Source organism: Rhinoraja longicauda, chromosome 1, assembly GCF_053455715.1.
Source record: "Rhinoraja longicauda isolate Sanriku21f chromosome 1, sRhiLon1.1, whole genome shotgun sequence".
Classification (NCBI taxonomy): Eukaryota; Metazoa; Chordata; class Chondrichthyes; order Rajiformes; family Arhynchobatidae; genus Rhinoraja; species Rhinoraja longicauda.
This window is the reverse complement of record NC_135953.1, coordinates 68871606-68890513: the sequence shown is the minus strand read 5'-3', so window position 1 is coordinate 68890513 and position 18908 is coordinate 68871606. Positions and strand designations below refer to the sequence as shown.

The window sequence follows — 18908 nt, the reverse complement described above, 5'->3', positions numbered from 1 at the left end:
ATTTTGTGTAGGAAGGAACTGGAGATACTGGTTTACACCGAAGATAGACACAAAATGCTAGAGTAACACAGTGGGCCAGGCAGTATCTCTGGAGAAAAGGAATAGGTGACATTTGGGTCAAATCAAGTTTATTTGTCACATACATATACAAGATGTGCAGTGAAATGAAAGTGGCAACGCCTGCGGATTGTGCTAAACTACAAAACAGAATAGGAAAAAAAAAATGTAACACAAAAAATAAATTAATACAGTAAATTAAATTTGTCCCTGGTGATATGAGAGTTAACAGTCCTGATGGCCTGTGGGAAGAAACTCCGTCTCATCCTCTCTGTTTTCACAGCGTGACAGCGGAGGCGTTTGCCTGACCGTAGCAGCTGGGACAGTCCATTGCTGGAGTCGAGACCTTTCTTCGGACCCTATTCTATTATACTCTCTCCACAACCCCATCAACTACCCAATGATTCTACCACCCACCGACACACTTGGGGCAATTTACAGTGCCCAATTAACCTACTAATTCCCATGTTTTTGGAATGTGGGACCAAACTGAGACAGCACTTTGTGTCTGTCTTCGATATAAGCCAGTATCTGCAGGTCCTTTGCACAAAAGATAGACACAAAATGCTGGAGTAACTCAGCGGGACAGGCAGCATCTCTGGAGAGAAGGAATGGGTGACGTTTCGGGTCGAGACCCTTCTTCAACGGGTATCGTTTCAGACCCACATATTCCTAGGCACAATGTTAATCCGCCCGGCGGGATTGAAGTGGAGCTGGAGCCGTAGACCCTGCCCCGTACTCACTCCTCTCTGCAACAACTGGCGCTCTGGGCCGGCAACGGGGAGGCGGCGCTCCGGCGGGTCGCCAGGGGCAACGGGGAGGCGGCGCTCCGGCGGGTCGCCATGGGCAACGGGGAGGCGGCGCTCCGGCGGTCGACAGGGGCAACGGGGAGGAGGCGCTCCGGCGGTCTCCAGGGGCAACGGGGAGGCGGCGCTCCGGCGGTCTCCAGGGGCAACGGGGAGGCGGCGCGCGCTTCCGCTTTGCGTCATGGGAAGAAAGGGGAAGAAGGTTGCGCATGCGCAGATGGAAGCTGAGATCCAGGCAAATGGTCGGCGAGAGAAATAAAGAGGGAGATGAAGGTGAGAGAGATGCTGAGGGTGTTTGAATCTACCGAGTACTCAGTCAAGGGAACTGTCCATGTGCTTTGCCCATCGACCTTCTCGCCGATGGTTATCCGGTCGGGGGAGCTCGGCAGCCCCGAGTGAGTACAAGAGGCGAGGGCCTGAAGCAGCCCCTGGCGTGGTTGCTATGGCGACATGACAGTTTGTGCTCTGTGGGACGCTGGGCAAAGCACATCAACTATAGGTGTGGACGCATTCCTGCCATCTGTGCACCACTCGCTGCTCCTCACGTCCCTGTGGATGTTTGCATTTAGTTGAGTTTGAGGTCCATCAGGTTGCGGGTGAAGCTCCCATCACGACAACGCCTAAGAAAGACACAGAGAGTGCTGGAGTAACTCAGCGAGTCAGGCAGCATCCCTGGAGATCATGGACAAGCGGTATTTTTCGTCTGAACCCTTCTTCAGACCCACTTTTATTACACAGGCCCCTTTCGTGCCTCGGCAAAATCAGTTCCACGGAATCTGAAAAAACTGGCAGCCAATGGATGTACAGATATCCGAAGCAGTGATCCATCCTTGCCTAAAACAGTTGTAGATCTCTGAATCCCTTTGTTATAAATCCAGATCTCCATTAGAAAGTATGACTAAGAAAATAGACTGTTCTAATATTTAGTCACTACTCTGGTCCTTTCTGCAGAATTAACTAAATCTCAAGAACTTACCTGAAACTGCAGTGATTTGGAGATGCCAGCTCATTTAGGTCCACGTCTATAAATGTTCTATTACCCCCAAGCTTGAAACTTTAATGAGCAGATTATTTTCCCCACATTCATGATGAGGCAAAACAACTTTGTGCTATAAACATTCTATATCTTTTTTCCTGCTTGCAATTACTATGCAGTCCCATCCTACCCAAACTGCTCACTTACACTTGAAAATAACAATTATTCAACTTGCATTAAAATCCATTTTTGTTCCTATTCCATTTTTGAACCACTCTAACCAGGATTTTGACCAGTCACGCATTTTGTTTAAAGTTACCATAATATTTTCTCTTTAGTACCAAAGCAGTGGCTTATTCTGAGTTACTCCTGCAGTTTGTGTCTGCCTTGTTGGCATTGGCTGGATGGTAGTGATTTTGCCTCTGAGCTCTGAGCAAACTGATGGTAGTGATCTTGCCTCTGAGAAGATAGTGGTTCCAGGTTTCATATAATGGATTGGTGCACTCATTGGTGTGTCGTGCTGAGGAAATGTTGCACATTTAAAGATGCTTTTGTTGGAGAAGACATCTAAAGTGAATACCATTTGTTGTCTCCATTGGACATAACAAATTGTGCCATGGCAACATTAGAAACATTGAAAATAGGTGCAGGTGAAGGGTATTCGACTCTGAGCCAGCACTGTCATTCCATATGATCATGGCTGATCATCCAAAACCAGTACCCCGTTCCTGCTTTCTCCCCATATCCCTTGATTCCGTTAGCTCTAACTCTCCCTTGAATACATATAGTGAATTGGCCTCCACTGCCACAGATTCACAACTCGGGGTGAAAACCACTGATTCACAACTCTCTGGGTGAAACTTTTTGTTTCCTTTGGCCATAAAACGTTGCCATAGCACTATTCTTAGGAGACCAGGGAAGATGTGGAAACCTGTCCAATATTGATACCTCACTCAACACATAAAACAAATGTAAAATAAAATGCTGGAGGAATTCAGCAGGTCAGGCAGTATCTGTGCAGGGGAATGGAAAGACAACCCAAAATGTCTGTCAATTTCCGTCCACAGATGCTGCCTGACCTGCTGCGATCTTCCAGCACTGTTTTTTTCTCTGCATATTCCTTTTGTCTAACTAAAAGGGATGATCTGATCAGTTATTTCTGTCACCTTTGCATGCTAGCTGTCCAATATCACATTAATGACCACAATTAATGTGTGCTTAATTAGCTATTGAATCTTTCAGGATGAACTGAGGTCATAATGCTTCAATGTTTCCTTCAGAGTGAAATATTGTCAGTATGGAGATAGAATGCAGAAATCTCTTGCTTCAGAATATTTGAGGTGAAAATAATAAAACAATATAAGGGAGTCAGAGAAGATAGCTTGCTACTGAAGAGCTAAATCTATGCTTCTGCAGACAATTTCAGATATTCTGAAATAATTGAAAGGGTTAGATGGGAAAGGGGAGTTGAAACATTATTTTATATAATTGAGCTAGATGTTGTGGTGAATGACCAGGCTAATTGTCTGGCACATGCTGTATTTGTAGCTGTCTGTTTTAAGAGGAGGAGAGAACTGTACCAGAGAAACTGTTGGGATGGTGGTTAGCAATGGGTGCATGGTGGCACAGTGGCACAGCGATAGAGTTGCTGCCTTACAGCTCGAGAGACCCGAGTTCCATCCTGACTACAGGTGCTGTCTGTAAGGACTTTGTACGTTCTCCCCGTGACCTCGTAGGTTTTCTCAGGGAACTCCAATTTCCTCCCGCAAAGACATACAGGTTTTTAGGTTAATTGGCCAGTAAAAATTGTAAACTGTTCCTACTGTAGAGGATAGTGCTAGTGTACGGGATTCACCAGTCGGTGCGGACCCAGTGGGTCAAAGGGCCTGTTTCCACACTGTATCTCTAAAACTAAATAACTAAAGGTGTAGAATGAAAGGAGGGCAAGGGTTATGAAATCAATGTGTTAGGGAAATAGGAACCATAGAAGGTCAGGGAGATTAGGCCAACAGCATCTGCAAATTCCCATTCACCCCCCAAGAAAATTAGCTTGTCTTAGAACTATACAGCTCGGAAACAGATTCCTCACCCCATCTCATCCATGTTGACCAAGCTGCCTAATTGAACTAGTCCCACTTGCCTGTGCCTTCTCCATAACCCTCCAAACATTTTTTTATTCATGTATCCATCCAAATATCTTTTAAAAGTCATAATTGTACTTGCCTCTACTTCTTCCTCTGGTAGCTCATTCCATATAATAATAATAATAATAATACATTTTATTTATATAGCGCTTTTCATATACTCAAAGACGCTTTACAGAGATTTTGAGAACAAGATTTTGAGAACATATACACACCAACCTTTGTGTGAAAAAGTTGCTACTCACATCTCTTTTAAATCCACCCACTCGACTAAACCAATCCCTTCTATCACCTAACAAACAGCTAACAATGACCTGTTTCCTTTATCATCGTTACTTTTTTGCATATCTTTCATTCAATGTTCTTTGTCTCTCTACATCATCGTCTACATCTCTCGTTTCCCTTATCACTAACGTCTGAAAAAGGGTCCGACCCAAAACGTCACCCATTCCTTCTCTCCAGAGATGCTGCCTGTCCCATTGAGTTACTCCAGCTTTTTGTGTCTCCCTTCTATTTTTACTCTCTTTCTGGGGAAAAAGGTTGCGGTTATTTGTCTTACCTTTGCCTCATGATTTTATGAACTTCATGAGGGCGATAGATAAGGTCACTTCTCAGTCTCCTGCGCTCCATAGAAAAAAGATTCTGCCACTTCTTATAATTCAAACCTTTCAGATCCGGCAACATCCTTGTAAATCTTTATGTGTGTAAATTAAGAGTACAGTAAACTCTCGTTATAATCGACCAAAGGGGGGGAATTGTCCACTATAATTGAGTAAGGGTTTTTCCACCAGGGCATCACTGCCTGGAGCCCAGTCACTGAGAGCCCAGTAGGACCTCCCTCACCACATGGAGCGCAGCACCATCTTGTCCAGCGTAGCTGTGGAACAGCAATAACCTCTGCTGCTGCTGCTGCTGCTGATTCCGGCATTCAGAGATTGAGAGCAAAATGGGAGGTATGGGGCATTTGTCTGGCTTGGTGAGGAAACCCTGTCCTGCTGTAACTGAGATTCCCATGACCAACTGCCCACCTACAGTTCAGGGTGAAAGGGCATTGACTTTAAACATTAACTCTTTTTCTCCTTTCAGAGATATTAACATGCCTAACCTGCTGAGTGTACCAAGTCCTTACAGCTAAAATGTATGTTTGTAACTGCAAGTTAAAAATACTAAAGGCTGTTTGTTACATTGTTTAATAGTTAAGTGCCGATCGAAGTGATTGCTTGTCAATTTCAATGCCTTGTCAGTTTCAATAGCCTCTGCAGTGTAACTAGTAGCCTGTGTTCCTAAAGAGACCAATCGCTATAACCAAAATCCGTTATAAAGAGGTCCATAATAACGAGGGTTTACTGTTCAAGAATATTTCTTCTCGTAAGGTTAGTTGGTTATTTCCAGGTTTTATATGACACTTGAAAATATTTGGACAGTTTGGAAACATTTGCAATTAGTTAGTTAAGGGAAAAGTTTGTATTGTGATAATTTTACTTCAGTACTTATGATATTGTGAATATTTTTTACTATATTTAACAATTTAAATGTAGCTGTAACTGAACCCTACATCCAAACTCTGTGTTAAAGCCAAATACTTTTGTGTTTCTAAAAATACTGTTTGTTTTCTTTCCTGTGCAGCGAGTATTTACCATTTCAGAGAAACTTATTGCAGGTAACCTTATACAATATCAATGGCAGAAAACGCTGGGTAACTACATAGCTGTAACTGGGTAAGCTATTTACATATTACTATAATCAATCTATTAGAAGATCAAAAAATTCCCCTATCAAGTGGGAGTTAAAGCATTATTATTATTATATTTAGTGATATCATCTCCGTATTACACTCCATTGAATTTTCTGTCAATTCTGTGCAAAAGGTGGTAGTTTACCTGGGCAATATGAGTGACGTTAATGTTTTTATTTTTACTGGGTGCCTGCTTAGCACAAACACCACATACAAAGTCTGCAACCAAACATTTTGGTAGAATATGAATGAATGAATGAATGAATGAATGAATGAATGAATGAATGAATGAATGAATACTTTATTGTCACATGTGACAAGTCACAGTGAAATTCTTTGCTTGCAAACCCAAGGTATGCAAATAGTCACCACATAAGAGCGCTGACAAAGTTACGTATACACAGTATCCGCGTCACACCCCCCTTTGTTCTCCTCGGCCCCTCGCCCCCTCATGGCGGTCCTAATTGTTCTTCCCCCTCCCTCACAGCGGTCCCCCCCACGCCAGGTCCTCCTTTGTTCCTTCCCTCGGCAGTGGCGTCCTAGCTCCACGTGGTCCGTCCTCGTCTGTCGGTCGGTGCCATCATCAACCGCTGCACCAACTTCTCCACTATCGCTGCCGGGTCCTCACCGGACGCCTCCGTGGCGCCGACCCAGGCCCCAGCTGCGGACTCTGTCGACTCATGACACGCGGGCGATCTCGGCCATGGGCTCCGCCGGCTGTGAGCTCCGATCCGCGGGGGCTTCAGCCTTGCCACCTCCGCCGACCGTGGGCTCCGACCTGCGGGGGCTCTGGACTCAGCCGGGAGGTGTCTGCCGCTGTTGATATGTTTATGGATTTTCTACTCTGTTGGTGCTTCCTTCAGTAAGAAAAACTCAACGCCTTCATTCTTTCCTTTTTTACAGTACGATCTTAACAAGACTTTCCTATTCTTGCATTTTGACCACATTGCATTAAAGGCTACAACTGTAGTTTACTTTGTTTGTGAGTTTCCTCTAATAACAAAATTTCAAGATTTGTTTCTTCCTACCAAAGTGCATCGCTTCTCATTTTCCTACACTATATTCCATCTACTAGGTTACTGCCCAGTTGCTGAACCTCATAAGGAATAGTAGAATTAGGCCATTTGCCCATCAAGTGTACTCCGCCATTCAATCATGGCTGATCTATCTCTCCCTCCTAACCCCATTCTCCTGCCTTTGCCCCACAACCTCTGACACCTGTACTAACGTAGAATCTATCTATCTCTGCCGTAAAAATATCCAATGACTTGGCCTCCACACCCCTCTGTGGCAAAGAATTCCACAGATTCACCACCCTCTGACTAAAGAAATTTACTTCCTAAAAAAAGTCCTTAACTCTGAGGCAATGAGCTCCAGTCCTAGACCCTCCCACCAGTGGAAACATCCTCTCCACATCCACTCTATCCAATCCTTTCACTGTTATGTATGTTTCAATGAGGTCCCCCCTCATTCTTCTAAACTCCAGCTAGTACAGACCCAGTGCCACCAAAAGCTCATCATAGGTTAACCTACTTGTTCCTGGGATCATTCTTGTAAACCTCCTCTGGACCCTCCCCAGGCCCAGCACACCCTTCCTCAGATATGGTGCCCAAAATTGCTCACAATATTCCAAATGCGGCCATACTAGCACCCTATAGAGCCTCAACATTACATCCCTGTTTTTGTATACTAGCCCTCTTGAAATAAATGCTAGCATTGAGTTTGCTTTCTATACTACCGATTCGACTTGCAGATTAACTTTTTGGGAATCCTGCACCAGCACTCCCAAGTTCCTTTGTACCTCTGATTTCTGGAATCACACCCCATTTAGAAAATAATCTACGCCTATATTCCTACTACCAAAATGCATGACTCCACACTTTGCTACACTATATTCCATCTGCCACATCTGTGCCCACTCTCCCAACCTGTTCATGTCCTCCTGCAGAGTCCCTGCTTTCTCTACACTACCTGCCCCTCCACCTATTTTTGTATCATACGCAAACTTTGCCACAAAGCCTTCAATCCCCTGCCTGCATTCCATGCTTATTTCTCACAACTTGCTTTAACACCAAGGGTAGTTTCCCCAAGAGGGTAGAAGAGAGAAAGAGAATGCAGGGTGGCAGGTATCCTTGACAATAACCCAGCCTTTTTACTGGTGATACAAAGTTAGGTGGGAAACCAATTTGTGAGGTGGGCACTGGTTCAGCAAAAGGATAATGCAGATTAAATGAGAGGGCCCAGAATGTGAGATCCATATTAATAGGAAGATGAGAAAAGTAAAATATTGCTTAAATATGGAGACGTTATGGAAAACTGACATAACAAATCCGGTTTCCCCCTCAATGACACAGTGGGTTTAAACTAATTATAGCGGGAGGGAGGGGTCGACAAATTGGAAGTATAAGGATGGAGATAAAGGGAAAGAGAATACAGGAAAATTTACGAAAGACACCCAAACTAATGGGCCGGAAAGTTCAAGAAGGGATAAGAGAGTAAGGTCAGGTGAAATAGAAACCGGTGTGAGAGGAGAGGTGAATACCGAATTAAAAGTGTTATTTTTGAATGCGCGGTATTATAAATAAAGTGGATGAACTTGGGGCTCAGTTAAAGATTGGTAGGTATGATGTTGTGGGAATTATAGAGATATGGCTGCAAGAGGATCGGAGCTGGGAACTGAATATTCAGGGTTATACGTCCTATCGAAAAGACAGACGGGTGGACAGAGGGGGTGGGGTAGCTCTGTTGGTAAGGAATGAAATTCAGTCCCTTGTGAGGGGTGACATAGAATCAGAAGATGTAGAGTTATTGTGGTTTGAACTGAGAAATTGTACGGGCAAAAAGACGCTAATGGGAGTTATCTACAAGCCCCCAAACAATAGCCTGGATATAGGGTGCAAGTTGCATCAGGAGATAAAATTGGCATGTAACAAAGGTAATGATACGGTGGTTATGGGACATTTCAATATGTAGGTTGACTGGGAAAATCAGGTTGGTACTGGAACCTAAGAAAGGGAGTTTGTAGAGTGCCTCCTAGATGGATTCTTAGAGTAATGGAGCCTACCAGGGAGAAGGCAATTCTGGATTTAGTGTTGTGTAATGAACCGAATTTGATAAGGGAACTCAAGGTAAAGGAACCATTTGGAGATAGTGACCATAAGTTTTAATCTGCAATTTGAGAGGGAGAAGGTAAGATCAGAAGTGTCATTATTGCAGTTGAACAAAGGGGACTATGGAGGCATGAGCGAGGAGCTGGCCAAAGTTGACTGGAAAGGGACCCTAGCAGGGATGACGGTAGAACAGCAATGGCAGGAATTTCTGGGAATAATCCAGAAGGTGAAGGATCATTTCATTCCAAAGAGGAGAAAATATTCTAAGGGGAGTAAGAGGCAACCATGGCTGACAAGGGAAATCAAGGACAGTATAAAAATAAAAGAGAAGACATATAACATAGCAAAGATGAACAGGAAGCCACAGGATTGTGAAAGTTTTAAAGAACAACAGAAGGTAACGAAAAAGGCAAGACGGAGGAACTGAAGGAAATCCACATTAGGCAGGAAATGGTGTTGGGTAGACTGATGGGACTGAAGGCTGATAAATCCCCAGGGCCTGATGGTCTGCAACCTAGGGTACTCAGGAGGTGGCTCGAGAAATTGTGGATGCATTGGTGATCATTTTCTAATGTTCTATAGATACTGGATCAGTTCCTGTGGATTGGAAGGTAGCTAATGTTATCCCACTTTTTAAGAAAGGAGGGAGAGAGAAAGCATGGAATTATAGACCAGTTAGCCTGACATCAGTGGTGGGGAAGATGCTGGAGTCAATTATTAAAGGTGTAATAGCGGCACATTTGGATGACAGTAACAGGATCGGTCCAAGTCAGCATGGATTTACAAAGGGGAAATCTTGCTTGACTAATCTTCTGGACTTTTTGAGGATGTAACAAGTAAAATGGATAAGGGAGAGCCAGTGGATATAGTGTATCTGAACTTTCAGAAAGTCTTTGATAAGGTCCCACACAGGAGATTAGTGGGCAAAATTAGAGCACATGGTATAGGGGGTAGGGTATTGACATGGATAGAAAATTGGTTGGCAGACAGGAAACAACGACTAGGAATTAACGTTAAAAGTAACATTAGCAGATTTGCAGATGACACAATGCTGGGTGGCAGTGTGAACTGTGAAGAGGATGCTATAAGGGTGCAGGGTGACTTGGATAAGTTAGGTGAATGGGCACATGCATGGCAGATGCAGTATAATGTGGATAAATGTGAGGTTATCCACTTTGGTGGCAAGACCAAGAAGGCAGATTATTATCTGAATGGTGTCAGATTAGGAAAAGGGGAAGTGCAATGTGACCTTGTCCTTGTACATCAGTCACTGAAAGTAAGCATGCAAGTACAGCAGGCAGTGAAGAAAGCTAATGGCATGTTGGCCTTCATAATGAGAGGATTTGAGTAGAGGACCAAAGAGGTCCTTCTGCAGTTGTACAGGGCCCTGGTGAGACCACACGTGGAGTATTGCGTGCAGTTTTGGTCTCCTAATTTGAGGAAAGACATTCTTGCTATTGAGGGAGTGCTGCGTAGGTTCACAAGGTTAATTCCCGGGATGGTGGGACTGTCATATGATGAAAGAATGGAATGACTGGGCTTGTATTCACTGGACTTTAGAAGGATGAGAGGGGATCTTATAGAAACATAAAATTATTAAGAAATTAGACACGCTAGATGCAAGAAACATGTTCCCGATGTTGGGGGAGTCCAGAACCAGAGGCCACAGTTTAAGAATAAGGGGTAGGCCATTTAGAACTTAGATGGGGAAAAACTATTTCACCCAGAGAGTTGTGAATTTGTGGTATTCTCTGCCTCAGAAAGCTTTGGAGGCCGATTCACAGGATGCATTCAAAAGAGAGTTACATAGAGCTCTTAGGGTTAGTGGATCAAAGGATATGGGGAGATGGCAGGAAGGGGGTACTGATTGTGGATGACCAGCCATGATCACATTGAATGGCGGTGCTGGCTCGAAGGGCTGAATGGCCCACTCCTGCACCTATTTTCTATCAATCTATATACTAAAACTCTTGTTTGTTTGTTTGTTCCTGAACTACAGCCAAAACATTACATGATAGCGCGACAATTTTAGGCCCACCTTACTCACCGTCGTCCCTTTGGTGCTAACGGAAAAAGTTTCATTGAAATCGGTGTTATATTTTTAGTTATTCACATTTTAAAGTTTAAATCTATCTCCTAGGGAGGAATGGAGGGAGGGAGGGAGGGAGGAGGAGGAGGAGGGAGGATAAGGGGGGTTGAGGGGGATGGAGTGTGGGGGAGGGGAAGGGGGGAGGGGAGGGGGAGAGGAGAATGGAGGGGGGGGTTGGAGGGAGGGGATGGGGAGGGGATGGGGAGGAGGGAGGGGGACAGAGGGTGGAGGAGGGAGGGAGGGGGATGGGGGGAGAGGGGAGGGGAGGGGGGGAGGAGAGGGTGCTGCACCAATGAAGGAGAGGGTTGGACCCAACGGGTCCACTTGGTCTAGTCTATAAAAGTGAGCATGAAGGTACAGCAAATAATTATGTTTTGCATATTGAGTGGACTGTAAAAGTTAGGAAGAGACAAGAGACCACAGATGCTGTAATTTGGAGCAATAAAGTAAAAGTAAGGAAGCCTTGCTAGAAAGGCTTACAAGGAATTATATGTCCACATCAGATATAGTGCATGGCTTCAATCAGGAGCAACATGCAACCTGATGTGGAGATGGCTGGTCACAGTACTTTTACAGATTTGCTGGTTAAATGAAAACAAAGACGATTAGAAAACATATCCTACCCACATTTGATGATGATGATGATTATTCCCACAATGATTTTGGTTTGATGGTCATAGAAAAACTGCAGAATGGATTTAACAATTAACTGCACTTCGTCAATGCATGGTCATAGTCATTTAATCTTTGAGGAGCTTACACATATTGATGTTTTTAAACTTACTGTAGACTTATTGGTTTGTCTCAGGTCTGACCACACAGTGAAGATCTTTGATCGACATGGACACAAAAGGAATGAAATTAATCTTACAGGGTATGAAGAAAATCATTGTATTTTGAATGGCTGCTTATAAAGGCAGCATCCCCCAGTGTGATTAAAATTACTTTAGAATTTTTTTAAATTTGCACCTTACCACTCAGGTGGGAGTTTATAGTCCAATTTAACTGTATATTCATCAATAATCTGCACCATTAAATAAATATAACATTTTAGAAGTGGGAATCTCCAACAATTACCTCCAAGCAAATAAAAATAAATTCTCAAGTTAAGGTTAAGCTTATATATGAATATCTTTTCCTTCTGGGTCATCTAGACTTTGCATTTCTATGGATTGGGATAAAGATGGAGATGCCTTGGCTGTGATTGCTGACAAATCAAATACTATCTACCTATGGGATGCAAACACTCATAAAACATCACAACTGGACAGTGGTATGAGGTGAGCTGACTAATACTGAAGTAAATATTTTTCTTATTTTCTAATAAATTCCTTTACTTTTGGGAAGTTACATATTTTCTGTAGCTATTTTGCTCAAACTGGGTTTTCTGGGTCACCAAGAGAATAATTATAGTATCAAAAATTACTAAACAAGTACAAACTACAGATGCTGGTTTACAAAAAAAGACACAAAGTGCTGGAGTAATTCAGCGGCTCAGGCAGCATCTCTGGAGAATGGATCAGGGCCCTTCAGGCCCTCTGAAGAAGTGTCCTGACCCAAAATGTGAGCTATCCATGTTCTCCAAAGATGCTGCCAGACCCACTGAGTTACTCCAGCAGTACGTGTGCTTTTAAAAAAGCTATTGTTTTTAATAACTTTTAATTTTTTCAGCTTTCCCAGATGTCTCTGAAACAATGAAAAGAACTTCTGACAGCACGGGCTGTCAGAAGACAGTCTTTGAAGTCTAATGTCCATTTACTGCTCATGCTGTGCAGAATAGCTGCAAGGGTGAGGTTTTGGTTATTGGGATTTACAATGATTACTATAAAGTTGAGATGGTTCCAGCAAGATCTGAACCATTGAAGGTGAAGTGGGGGGGGGGGGGGGGGGGGCGTGGAAGGGGGAGGGTGTGTTGATGGTAATTTTTTTAATGGAAATTGAAAACACATGACAGCTTGCATGTAATATCCAATTTAGGAAATTATGACCAAAATAGATAAACAGAAGGTAGACAAAATGCTGGAGTAACTCAACCGGACAGGCAGCAACTCTGGAGAGAAGGAATGGGTGACGTTTCGAGTCGAGACCTTTCTTCAGACTGATAAATAGATAAACAGAAACTTGAACGTCATTAGTATTATTAGAAATAATTTGTCCGTTAATTGCATTAACTGCAAGATGTTCTATTTCAGAAAGACAATTGGCTAATTGATATTTTAAAGTAGTTAATGTAACATAACTTCAATTTAGGCATAAGAATAAGTACTGTTGAATTAGAATTGTTAATTAGGGATAGGAGGCTGCTTCATTATGAGTTGGATAGACTACATTAAAATTTCTTTATGTGTTATTTTATGTAAATTACATGTTAAGTCTCAAGCAAGATCTGAAAGCTTTTGTATGTTGGAAGTTTTTCCTTTCGTGGCAGCAGTTTGGATGAAGTACTATTTACCAAGATCTGGTAGATCTTTCTGGATAATAACCATCCAATTTATTTTCTCACCTCTGCCGAAAGTTATGCAGTTTCTGCAAATTCTTGGCATGCGACGCAGGATTTACTTTGATAACCCTCTGCATTTCACCTTCAGTCTATTTATTATTCTTAGTTATGATATATTTTTGCAGGGACCAGATGTCATTTTTGCTGTGGTCAAAAGCAGGATCACAACTTGCTGTCGGAACAACCAAAGGAAATCTGCTTGTCTATAACTTACAGACTTCCCGTAAAGTCCCAGTCCTAGGTGAGTAAAATGTGACCTATGTGAGATCCAAAATATTTATGTTCCTCTATCTTTTGAAAGTTTACAGTGATTTTGCCAGTTAGTCTGAAGCTGATTTACATTTCCTATGTGTTTAATATCAAAATTCTGGAGTAACCTTTTATATTTACACATCTTAACCTTAATTTCCTCTTGTATGTGGTTGGATGATGTCTTACGTGGATGGAGAATCACTTTACACTGAAATGGATTTCAGCCAATGTTCTGACTTAAAAGGAGAATAGCAAAAATACAAAGATTCTGGAAATCTGAAATAAAAAACTCTGAGAATGTCACATTGCATGTGTACAGAAAAAAATAATTAATGTTTCAGGTCCATAAATATGCATTAAACACCAAGTAGGAATAGTCATTTGTAGGAGTGGGAAAGAATGGAGAATTATGATGTCCACTGCCACTCTGACTCTCAATCCTTGCCCTCTTACACCAATTTAACAAATCCATCACAGGCTTGAGGAACAGAATCTCATCTTCTGACTATGCCTGTAACAGCATTTAAGACTCCATGTTGATTACACCATCTTTAGATAATCAACCTTTCCAGTTTGTATTAGAATGTGTCAGTTCTGATTTTAAAAAGTCATCCAACTCCAACGTTATTTCAGTTTTTCTCTCTTGGATTTGAGTCAGAGAATGTATTAACTGGGAGTGGGAGTGTGAGTGGGTTGATAATAATGGTGGTAGAACAAAGAGAGGCCTCGGAGTGTAAACAGGGCAGAGAGAGGATTGAAGGAATGAGGAAATGTCAATGAGAGGAAATGAAAGTATACATGTTTGAAAATCTCAGGAAGTCCGACAAGATCTGTGGAAGAGAAACAGTTAACATTTCAGGTTAAAAAGAGGATTATGGATGTATGGTGGAGCACGGTTTGGGCAGGGCAGGTGATAAAAATGATTATGGGAACATTTATGCAGCTGGATATTTAGGGAGGATGATTAGCATTGGGGATTTGAACAGTTAACAGAAAAGTTTGGATAGTTGATGACGGAATTCAGAAAGATGATTGATGGTTGCATTACTGCAGAGAGTTGAGAGATTTGTACAGTCGATAGAGATGTTTGAAGAATGATGTGAAGAATTGGATTTGGTGATAATAAGTTGACAGACTGATCAGATCTGTTCCGTAAAGCTGTATTCTGTGAAACGCTGCCCTATTTGGTGCCTTGAAGAGAAAAAATAAAAGGGCAGGTGTTCTATAATCTGTGATTGCATGGGAAAGTGCTGTGGGAACAGAGTTTGTTCCCAGCGCTGGTTGAAGTATCCTTGACATGAAATATTGACTCTGATGCTGTTTGATATTCTGTTTTTCTTACCTTTTGTACAGGCCATCACCAGGTTACGAACACCCAACTTATGGGTGCCTGAAGTGTGAATAAATTCACATAACATTATTAAATTCAGAAGTCCGATGTATGAACAAACCATTGTTTTTATGAACAACGAACTAGCTTCCTTTTTCCACTTTTAGTAATCGTTCTTATCAGTCTTATATGCTTTTGATGCCATTCATCACAAAACCGTAGCAGTCTGGTTATCTTACCCAGTGATTTTTGTGTATTTTCCAGCCTATGGACAAAATCAACTTCTGGATGTGTGTAAAAATGGAACCTGTTCATTACCTGGAGCGGCCTGTATACTGTTAGACATTACCGCACGTTCTAGCTATTCCTGTGCTTCACTTGCATGGAAATGTTAGCAACAGTATCTGTTCCTGAACTTATTCACTAAAACTTTGGGCTTCTTTAATCTAAACTAGCTTTCCTATCTATTTTCTTTCTCAGGGAAACACACAAAACGCATCACTTGTGGTTGCTGGAGTACCCAGAATCTGCTTGCATTGGGTAGTGAAGACAAAGCAATAACTGTTAGCAATCAGGAGGGAGATACCATTAGGCAGGTAAAAGAGAGAACATGTTATAGTTTTCTTTTCCAATTGATATTATGTTAAAACTACTGACATTTGAAATATGTTAATTTTGATATTAAAATTATCCCAGATAGGAAATGTAGTCTTAAAAGCCTGCAGAGTCTTTGAATAAAATTTATTGTGTAGAATTTATAAGTTCGTGATTAAAGACTGCATATCGTATAAACTACATCGTGACCTAAAATGACAGAGTTCTGAACTTTTAAGAAGTCCAAATTAAACATTATTGAATTTTTAAAAATAAAATCCAGGAGTTGGGATAATCCAATGTTTTTCTTTTATTGAACTAATTTAAAGTTGCTGATGCCTACCTCCAAAACTGTAAAATATTCCTTTATCCTCAAAATTGCTAAAATGGCGAAATAGTTTGCATTCTCCTAGCCCCAAACTATACTACAGCAAAACCTTCTTCACAAAGTCCATCAATGAAACATGTAGGTTAATTGGCTGGGTAAAATGTAAAAATTGTCCCTAGTGGGTGTAGGATAGTGTTGATGTACGGGGATCGCTGGGCGGCACGGACTTGGTGGGCCGAAAAGGCCTGTTTCCGGCTGTATATATATGATATGATATGATATGTGAAATCTTACTTCTCAGTAGAGGTTACTTGGTCTGTTGGTCATTTTGAACGCAGTTAACAATGAAACTAATCCTGCCAGACTCATACAGCACAAAAACAGACTCTTCAACCCAATTTGCGCACGCTGAGCAAGATGCCCTATTTATACTAGTCACACCTGCCCGTGTTTGGCCCATATCCCTCTAAATCTTTCCTATCCATGAATCTGTCCAAATGGCCTACTCCTGCACCTATTGTCTATTGTCTAAATGTTGTTATAGTACCTGCCTGAACTACATCATGTGGCAGCTTGTTCAATATACCCACTACTCTCTTTGTGAAAAAGTTGCCCCTTGGGTTCCTATTAAATTTTCCCCCTCTCATCTTAAACCCATGTCCTCTGATTCTTACACACTCCTTCCTGTAGCAGGGTGACCACAATACTCCAAATCTGGCCTCACCAATGTCTTGTACACCTGTAACATAACATCCCAACTTCTATACTCAATACTCTGAATGATTAAGGCCTTCTAGATCACCCTATCTACTCCTCAGGGCCCTGAAATTCACTGTGAAGGTCCTGCCCTGGGTTTGACTTCCCAAAAAGCAATACCTTGCACTTACACCAATGAGCCAAAATATCATGACAGGTAAAGTGAATAACATTGATTATCTTGTTACAATGGCACCTGGCAAGGGATAGGATATATTAGGCAGCAAGTGAACAGTCAGCTCTTGAAGTCGATGTGTTGGATGCAGGAGAAATGGGCAGGAGTAAAGACCTGAGCGACTTTGACAAAGGCCAAATTGTTATGGCCAGACGACTGGGTCAGAGCATCTCTGAAACAGCAAGGCTTGTGGGGTGCTCCCGGTCAGCAGTGGTGAGTACCTACCGACAGTGGTCCGAGGAGGGACAAACCACAAACCGGCGACAGGGTGTTGGGCGCCCAAGGCTCATAGATGCACAAGGGCAACGACGGCTATCCCGTCTGGTCTGAAACGAAAGAAGGTCTACTGTGGCACAAGTCACAGAAAATTTTAATGGTGGTCACGGGAGGAATGTGTCACAATACACAATGCATCGCATCCTGCTGCGTATGGGGCTGCGTAGCCGCAGACCGGTCAGAGTGCCCATGTTGACCCCTGTCCACCGTCAGAAGCGCCTACATTGGGCACTCTAGCGTGGGAACTGGACCTTGGAGCAGTGGAAGAAGGTCGTCTGATCCGATGAGTTCCGTTTTCTTTTAGATCACATGGATGGCCTTGCATGTGTGCGCGGTTTACCTGGGGAAGTGATGGCACCAGGATGCACCATGGGAAGACAACAAGCCGGTGGGGGGAGTGTGATGCTCTGGGCAATGTTCTGCTGGGAAACCCTGGGTCCGGTCGTTCATGTGGACGTCAATTTGACACGTGTCACCTACCTAAACATAGTTGCAACCAGGTACACCCCTTCATGGCAATGGTATTCCCTGATGGCAGTGGCCTCTTTCAGCAGGATAATGCGCCCCGCCACACTGCACACATTGTTTGGGAATAGTTTGAGGAGCATGATGAAGTGTTCACGGTGTTGCCCTGGCCTCCAAATTCTCCAGATCTCAATCCGATTAAGCATCTGTGGGATGTGCTGGTTCGACAAGTCCGATCCACGGCGGCTCCACCTCGTAACTTACAGGACTTGAAGGATCTGCTGCTAATGTTTTGGTGCCAGATACCACAGGACACCTTCATGGGTCTTGTAGAGTCCATGCCTCGGCGGGTCGGCACTGTTTTGCCAGCACACAGAGGACCAACGGTATATTAGGCAGGTAGTCATATTGTTTTGGCTCATCAGTGTTTATGCATTGAACTCCATTAACCATTTCTCAGCACACTTGCCCAACAGATCAATATCCTGTAAGTAATATAAAGGAACTACAGATGTTGGTTTATACCAAACAAAGACACAAAATGTTGGAATAACTCTGCGGGTAAGGTGGTGTCTCTGGAGAAAATGGATAGGTGACGTTTCAGAGCAGAACCATTCTTCAGTTAGACCCAAAGCATCACATTTCCATTTTCTCCAGTGATGCTGCCTGACTTGATGAGTTACTCCAGCATTTTGTGTCTAAGATCCTGTAAGTCTTGTTCTTATTTTTTAAAGATTTCTCTGGATTTATTCCATTTGATCATCCGACATCATTTTTGTTTCCACAGACCACCCTGAGAGCAGAGCCAAGCGACATTCAATTCTCGATGATGAAGACTGATGAGCGGGCATCTGTGGGAGAAAGCACGGTTTGTTCCAAAGAAAAAACAATGATATATGTTCATGCAATTCTTATGAAATGGATTGACCACCTGAAAATTGTGCTGTGAGAAGGTGTGTTGAGATTGTTCAGAGTTGTTTTACTTAGAAGGACCAAAATTCCCTGAGGCCTCATTCACCACTGGATATTTAATGAGGTTTAAATCCAGCTCTCCAGGTATATTGTCAGTTCCTTCCCAAAGGCTATGGGTTGTCAAGAAACGAAAGATGAGGGTTTGCACTATTTATAGAATGTTGTGGTTATCTGTCCTATGGTGTACCAAGAAGATTGGAGTAACTTCTGAATAGTCCATCAAGCAGTGTAATTTTGTCGTAAAGATAGAAACATAGAAACATAGAAAATAGGTGCAGGAGTAGGCCATTCGGCCCTTCGAGCCTACACCGCCATTCAATATGATCATGGTTGATCATCCAAC

General features: G+C 42.7%; 1 protein-coding gene across 3 annotated transcripts in view; it reads left to right on the top strand.

The window, feature by feature from the left end:
- The first annotated feature begins 1045 nt into the window (after window positions 1-1045).
- Window positions 1046-18908, top strand: part of wdr19 (WD repeat domain 19) — an 85962-nt gene continuing 68099 nt past the window's right edge. For 2 of the 3 annotated variants that reach the window (XM_078399846.1, XM_078399836.1), the window contains exons 1-7: window positions 1046-1136; window positions 5610-5701; window positions 11726-11791; window positions 12072-12197; window positions 13543-13658; window positions 15480-15595; window positions 18381-18461. In XM_078399846.1, coding sequence (XP_078255972.1) covers window positions 1131-1136; window positions 5610-5701; window positions 11726-11791; window positions 12072-12197; window positions 13543-13658; window positions 15480-15595; window positions 18381-18461 — 603 coding nt within the window. In that variant the 5' untranslated portion in view covers window positions 1046-1130. The remainder of the gene's footprint in view (window positions 1137-5609; window positions 5702-11725; window positions 11792-12071; window positions 12198-13542; window positions 13659-15479; window positions 15596-18380; window positions 18462-18908) is intronic. The other variant, XM_078399854.1, reaches the window with a different exon arrangement.